Below are 7,896 nucleotides of genomic sequence, written 5' to 3' on the forward strand. Positions count from 1 at the left end.
TATAATAACAGGTTCAATAGACTGAACTTAGACGTATATATATATATTATTAAAACAGGTTCAATAGACTGAACTTAGACGTCCCGGTGTCCATGTTCATTTCTATTTTCGTAATAATTGGTTCGCGCCGTACATTTATATAGAAAGGACTCGAAACAATTTTCTCCATCTCCATCTGCATCTAGCTGCGGTCAGATTCTTGGCATCAGTAGATTCAGAACTCAGAAAAAAAAATTGAAAAAAATAAATGGAAAGTGGTGACACGAAGAACAATTTACAGGAGAAATTAGAGAAGGATCTGTTTCATGTTGTGTACAAGGTTCCTTCTGGTGATGGCCCTTATGTCCGAGCCAAACATGCTCAGGTCTGTTAAGTTTCCATTTACTGAAATATAAATTTCCACAAGTTGATTCATCTACACTCAACAGTACTAGGTTTTGATTTCTTTAAATAATAGCGTTTCTTTCAGTGATTTTACATATTTTTTCAGCTGACTTGGTTATTTTCAAGAAACATCTTTGTTTTCGTTTTTGTTTAGTTTTACTGCTCAGGTTGGTTATTAATTGTGACCCGATCTCCTCAGTAAATACTGTTGCTTAGTGTCAAGATGGTTTTCTTTTCTTTTTTTTTTATTTTTATTTTTATATATGTATGCAAATTAAATACATATAATATTAAATTATTAGTTGTGTATGGCTGGAAGTAATCCTAGCAGATACTTCCAGAAAAGTGAATAATTGTCCCATGTCTGATAATTTACACTTTGTTGAAGGCTAGCTAGCGTGATTTAATCGTGGGTTTATGCATGCAGCTAGTTGACAGAGATCCGGAGGCAGCGGTGGTGTGGTTTTGGAAAGCCATAAATTGTGGGGATAGAGTGTGCAGTGCGCTCAAAGACATGGCTGTGGTTTTGAAACAACTCGACAGAAGTGAACAAGCTATCGAAGCCATCAAATCTTTTCGAGGATTCTGCCCCCAAAATGCCCAAGAATCACTCGACAACGTGCTCATCGACTTGTACAAGGTATACATGTATATATATATAATGAATGGCTTAACCTTTGTTTTCTGTTAAATTTGCATCTCATGATTTAGAAGACACTTGTCATGATATTTAACTAGCTAGCTAGATTCTTTCTTTTCCGGGGGATCGGATATATATATAATTTGTGGTTATATATGCATATGATTTGTGTATTCATTTTCAGAAATGTGGGAAATATGATGAACAAATAGTGTTGCTAAAGCGTAAGCTGAAATCAATATACTTAGGTGAGGCTTTCAATGGGAAGCCCACAAAAAGTGCTCGTTCTCATGGCAAGAAGATTCAGGTTTCTATCAGACAGGAAACATCAAGACTGCTGGTAAAATATATACACATATATATGCTAATCTTTTTTTTTTAAAATAAAAAATTAATATATTTATTATTGATATGTAATTGTGACAGGGAAATCTAGGATGGGCCTACATGAAAAAGCCCAATTACATGGCAGCGGAAGTTGTGTACCGCAAGGCCCAAATGATAGACCCGGACACCAACAAGGCCTTAAACCTAGGCTATTGCCTCATCAAACAGGCCCGATATGAAGAAGCCTACTTATTCCTTCAAGAGGTGTTGCAGTACAGACTTCCAGGATCCGATGATTTCAAATCAAGAAATAGAGCCGTAGAATTACTGCATGAACTGGAATCGATGCAGCCTTCTCTTCCTTCATTGACAAGTTCACCTGAATTGAATTTCGAAGACGATTTCGTCGAGGCCCTCGAACGAATGATGAACGAATGGGCGCCAACTAGATCAAGGAGGCTGCCCATTTTTGAAGAGATTTCTCAGTTTTGAGATCCATCTATGTTGTTGATTTCGTTGAAAAATTTGTGTACTTTGTAAGTGGATAGATAGAGGTTGGGAGATTAAAGAATCATTGAATATAATGTAGATTATGTTGAATAATAGAGGTCCAAATGAAGTTAAGGTGTGTGTGTATATTGTATTGAGTTTGGGGACTTAAATTTGGAGAAATGCTTATTCCATAGGACTTCTGATAGTCGAATAGCGATTCCTACTGTGATGTTTAAGAACACAAGACTGAAAGATTGAAAAATCACAGCAACAATACAAAAGAATTCAAAGGAGAAAACTTGACAGAATTATTATTCAGAGAGCAGAATGTATATATCTGTGTATACAAAACGTTATGCTATTCTCGATTCATGCCTATTTAAACAAGACAATTTGTTTTAACTACTAATTGTATCTACATTGTATCTATCCAAACTACTCTGACTGCCCAAGACACTTGCAAATCTAAGCCACCGAATTGGCTACAATTTCCCTGCAACCAGATGTAACAACTTCAGACAGTGTTTGAACCTTTTGAACTTAGGACCAGGAAGCTGTTAGAGTAGATGTCCTGTAAGTCAACTGTTGGCTAGGAAATTTTTTTACTCGATTGTAATAAACAATCTTTATTTTAACATAATTCATTATTTCATGGTTTGTTATTTCTTTATCTGTATACCCATGTGATCAACATAGATAAAAACCTTGATTATACTATAATACAAATGAATCGTAATTCGATGTTGAAACTTATTTGTAAACACTGTATAATCTAAATTCGTTCTTAGTCGATTCAGCCGCTTAAAACATGGATAAAGGTCGCTTGAGCTCGAGAATAATAGCTGTGATGTTGTGTACCGTGTTTCTTGGTAAGGACATAGAGATGTCCAGACACGCAGATGGGTAGTGAAGGATCGAGTGTGCTAGTACCTTCGAAGGCATTTCGAACACTATATTCTCCAATGAGCTGCAATAGCTCGTGTTCTAAGAATATTAACACAGATGAAATAAATCGAGTTTGTTTAAAAACCAAGCAGAAGAAACTCGAAGTAATCCTTCGTGAAGAAGACCGTTATTAGAAAACTGATAAGTGCATTTTATGCACTTAAATTATCCTTATAATTTATATATATGGTTAGTTTTCTTGGGCGTAATTATGCATTTTTGTTAATTTTGGTTTGATTGCAGGAATCTAGGTAAGGCTAAGACATGGGCGTGAAAAGGAGTGAAAATGGCGCTTAGAAGAAATTTGTGAGCATGCCTCAGCGTAGAGGCAGAAAGACCCGCGCATATGCGAGAGTCATGGGCACGCATATGCGCGCAAGAAAGGAAGTCAAAGGTAAAAACCAGAGAGTCTCGCGCATATGCACGAAGCTTGAGCGCGCATATGCACGAGAGAAGAAGCCCATACACAGAAAGAAGAGCGCATATGCGCCGGTCTAGGTCACGCATATGCGCGCAACGCGATTTCCAGAATTCTAGGTTTTGACGTGTGCTTTAAAAGGGAAGGAATTAAGAAAACAAGGGGAGAGCCGACATATGAGAGAAGAAAAGGAGAGCAAAAGCGAGAGCGGAAGACGGAACGCAAAGAACGGAGTACAAAGACGCTGAATCTGGATATGGAGACGCACTTTCATATCTCTTCAACACGTTTCTAATTCGGTTCTTTACTTTTACGTTTTTAATGATTACAAACAGGTTTTGTATTGATTTAGATTCGAGTATGAACTAATCTTATTTTCTAGAGACCGACGTAGTCGTGGTTGAACCTATGTTATTGATGTTTTGAATTTTAATTAAATTAATTCATCGTGTTTATTTATGATTTCTTGTTCTTAATACTTTTAGATAACTGTCCATAATTCAATTGATCAAATAATTAAGATCTAACACTCGAGAGAGGGGATTGAAATTAGGACAAGGGAAATCACATCGTCAGATATTTATAACGTGCAAAAGACGTATAACTCTGGTGAATCCATAAAGAGAACATTGTTTGCATTTATTACTTGTTACGTGATTTTGAATAGACATATTAAAATCAGTAATAGGTAATACAGTTCTATTTATCACTTGAAAAAGGGAATATGAAAATTGCGAGTTCTTGGTTAGTAAACATGATGCAATTTAATAATATGTTAGTCAATTTTAATTTAGCATAGGAAAAACCAGACGAAATCATATCTCTAGATTTATCTGTTCACTGAATTTCACTTACGTGTTAAGGATTAAAGGATTCGTTATTTTCTTTGAATTGATTATAAACCAACTCTTTGATTTTTCTAAATAAAGTTGAACTATGTCAATTATGGTACTTAATATACAGTTTTGAATAATTACGTCTCGTGGGATCGATATTTGTACTCATACCAGTACTAAAACTTGACACCGTACACTTGCGGTAATGAAAATACGCAACAAAAAATTTTAACTTATGTAAACTGAATAACTGAGAAATGGTATATTAGTTTTTGCATTTTTCAGTTCAGTTATGGTGACAACTGAACTGACGGATACTCTAACTGATCAAAACAATTTGAAAACATCACTTAATCAGTTAAATACACAAGATATTTTTATGGATGTTCGGAGACTTCAACTACTCCTACGTCACCCCTTCTACCACCACGGGTAGGATCCACTAGAAGACTTTGATTTATACAACACTTTGTACAAATCCACTCAGCTATGACTTACACTACTGCCTAAACTGAACTCCTAGCTACGACTGAAGGCAGCACCTTCTAGCCAACACTTCTTCAACGTCTGTGTCAAAGACTACATACACAAGTTTAACGTCTTTGTGCAAGACGGCATTGAGGGGGTTGAGAGTGTTTGTGTGTGTGAGAACTGAACAAGGATGTTCTCACACACTGAGGGATATAGGCTTCTATACTAAGCTGATAACGCGTTGAAGTGTCCCTCTGGGCTGATTGCTTCTGAAAGATGATTTGCAATATGCATGCCCTTTCTTTTCTCTCTTATTTGCGTTGTTGTTATTCTTCTTCTTGAGTCTTCACTAATCTTCTCTTTATATAGGCGGGAAAGACTGATCGTACAGAGAGACTCATTTTTTGTATCCGTTTCATCTTGAATTCGTTTCTTGGACTTTGTGTCTCGACTTTTCGACTGCCATTCTGAAACGTTTTGTCTTTAATGCTCTGATACAACGTCCATTATTGTCCTTTGACTGGACAATGGCTTTGTGCCTTCACGCACAGTTGGAATCCACTGATAAAGTTTGTCTTCATCTACAACTAAAAGATTCTGACTAATGCTTCGGACTGGTCAGCTGAACTGATCTTCAGTTGGGCTGGTGAAATTAGTTGACTCGTCAGTTGAACTGATTTCACTCTCGTTCAGTTGAATTGATCAGCTGGGTTTCTTCATCAGTTGAACACTCCTTCGCCTGGCCAGACTTCTGATGTTCTTGTCACGTACCGTAATTTTAACTACTTTAAAATTTGCGGAAAAATAAAAATTTTCTTAATTAAATAGAAACCTTCAAATTGCGATAACAATAAACTGATCATTTAAAATATCTGCAATGAAAATATCACAAATAAAGTTTTCTAAAAACACTTATTTAAATATCGTACACAATAACATGAAATCAAAATATCTGAAACATTGCATAATGTCTTAAAAACATGGGCGGTCCTCGGATTTAGCCTCCTGCTCAGTCCAAGCCGGCTCATTGGTCCCCACCCCTCGTCTCCTCAAAGTCATCCTCACCTGCATCGATCAAGTCTAGTGAGTCTAAAGACTCAACATGTATAAATTGGTAATAACAAGTAATACGTAATAAAACCACATGCATCTTTAAAATAGAGCGTACATACTTGAAACTTGAACGTAATAGCATAAACATACTTGAACTTGAACGTAATAGCATAAACGTAGACGTGCCATCATCATAAAACTTTTCTTAAACGTGATTGCATCATACATACTTGAGCATACATAACATCATTTTGCGTAGAGATATGTTTCAAAGCAAGTGACCCATACATAAATGTGCCTGATCAGACTAAACCACAGTACTGGGCTGGCAGGGAAAATCCACTACCACATACATGAGATCCCCGTTCATGCTTTAACGGGTGGATTGGTCCCTGGTCATGCTTTACCGTTTTCAAATCCTGATCTAAACCCGGTCATACTTTATCGGGGTGGAGAGGTCCTCGGCCACGTTCACCGACTTCCAAACCCGTTCATAATTTGGTCACAAGACATTTAGCATACCTCAAAAACTTAAAAGTATTTTCTTTTTTGCACGTCGAACATACTTACTTGGCGTTGAGGGATTCGTTAGATCTCACTTGGGGCCAATGCTGCACATACTAACATGAGTTCAAACACTTATCTTTCATAGCTTAGACGTAGATATTCGTGCTCGCCACCGCAATAAATAAATAGCTTATGACATTCTAGATCACTCGAGACTTGACCTCGTTTAATAATCGTACTAAACCATGATATTGAACCCCAAAACAAAATTTTATGTTTTATATTCATAACCACAAAATAAATCCTATATTTATATTCATAACCATAAAACAAATCCTATATTTTATACTCAAAATAAAAAAAAAAATTTTATAAAAAGGGGGTACATGGACCCCGTGTAGGGGTCCGGGTACATGCTGGAAATTCGCATTTTGAAGGAAAAATGGCACGGACTCCGTGTACAGGTCCGGCTTCGGGTCCGTGTAGGTGCTGGAATCGTGAACAAACGGAATTCCCTACATTTGTGACTTAATCCTACCTCAAGACCCATCCTAGGATGCTAAGGCACTTATTCAAACTCAAGAACCATCTCAACATCATACTCAACATGCTTAAACGCAGCAGCAAACACCCGTCGATCCTCAACGAAGCCTGCAACAATAAAACTTCAAGAACACATTTTCATAAAAGTTGCGGTTTGAGAAGTCCCACGAAAACAATCATAACTCACTCATTTCTTATCCAAATATTTCGAATTTACTGTCAAATCGAAGTTCTCAAAAAGTTCTAAGTTTTATATGCTGAAAGTTTTTTCCAGAATATCGACCAAAAAGTCGCAGTTTTTAAACTGACAGCAAACTCATGTTTTGAGATCCAAATGTTTCAGAAATCGATTCAATGCATAATTGCTCAAACTTTTCTCATAACAATCAAACTTTCACGCATAACATACATCAAAATATCTACTATGATGAGATCGATGCATAAAACGAAAGAATATACATGCCTTTGGTCTTGAAACGTAGGAAATCTCGCAAATCTCGACGATCAGGACACGAGGAAGAAATTTGGAGCTTCTTGCTATTCCAAAGTGATAGAACCGATGGAAATGGAGCTCAAAAACACTTGAAGAGAGAAGGGAAATAAATGTGGGAAAATGGAGGAGAATTGATGGGCATGTGGATTTTCTTCCGGAGAAGACTTGGCCAAAGTCTTGAAATTGGAGGCAAGTGGGATTGATTTAGGGTAGTTTATGGATAATTTAAATATATTGATTATGTTTAAACTAATTAATCATTATATGGTGTAGTCCAAATAAAATTTTAGACTACTCGAGACTTGAAAACTGATACATAAAATATTCCTAAATTTACAAAAGTTGCACAACAATTAAGGGGAAATAAAAATACTAATTGTCATAAAATAAAATGCTCAATAACTTAAAATTTCCTTTTAAACTTAAATAAATATTTTTTTACAATTTAAATAAATGCATGTGTTTTACGTGTACTGATTTTGGGCTCTATAGTTTCTCCCCCACTTAAATAAATTTCGTCCTCGAAATTAAATCTTACCAAACAGTTCCGGATAGCGACTTATCATATCTGCTTCGGTTTCCCAAGTGTCCTCCTCCACTAATTGATTCAGCCATTGGACTTTGACCAACTTGGTCACCTTGTTTCGAAGTCTCCGCTCCTGTCTGTCTAAGATTTGGACAGGTCTTTCCTCATACGACAGATCTGAAGCCAAATGCAACGGCTCAAAACTCAAAACATACGAAGAGTTTGCTATATACTTCCTCAGCATCGAGACGTGGAACAATT

At 36.5% G+C, this 7,896-nt stretch overlaps 1 protein-coding gene across 1 annotated transcript; it reads left to right on the forward strand.

Moving 5' to 3' along the window:
- The first annotated feature begins 82 nt into the window (after window positions 1-82).
- LOC140957539 (protein SULFUR DEFICIENCY-INDUCED 1-like) lies at window positions 83-1,982 on the forward strand. Its single transcript, XM_073414852.1, has 4 exons — window positions 83-364; window positions 812-1,024; window positions 1,209-1,364; window positions 1,451-1,982. The coding sequence occupies exons 1-4, from the start codon at window positions 248-250 to the stop codon at window positions 1,841-1,843; spliced, it is 879 nt and encodes a 292-aa protein (XP_073270953.1). The 5' UTR covers window positions 83-247; the 3' UTR covers window positions 1,844-1,982.
- The last annotated feature ends 5,914 nt before the right edge of the window (window positions 1,983-7,896 follow it).

Source organism: Primulina huaijiensis, chromosome 14 (genome assembly GCF_012295235.1).
Source record: "Primulina huaijiensis isolate GDHJ02 chromosome 14, ASM1229523v2, whole genome shotgun sequence".
Classification (NCBI taxonomy): domain Eukaryota; kingdom Viridiplantae; phylum Streptophyta; class Magnoliopsida; order Lamiales; family Gesneriaceae; genus Primulina; species Primulina huaijiensis.

Excerpts from the sequence above, each read along its gene's own strand:
- LOC140957539 (XM_073414852.1), top strand. The coding sequence starts at position 248 with ATGGAAAGTGGTGACACGAAGAACAATTTACAGGAGAAATTAGAGAAG. Across the intron at positions 1,025-1,208 it reads TGCTCATCGACTTGTACAAG|AAATGTGGGAAATATGATGA; the intron begins GTATACATGTAT and ends ATTCATTTTCAG. Across the intron at positions 1,365-1,450 it reads AGGAAACATCAAGACTGCTG|GGAAATCTAGGATGGGCCTA; the intron begins GTAAAATATATA and ends TAATTGTGACAG.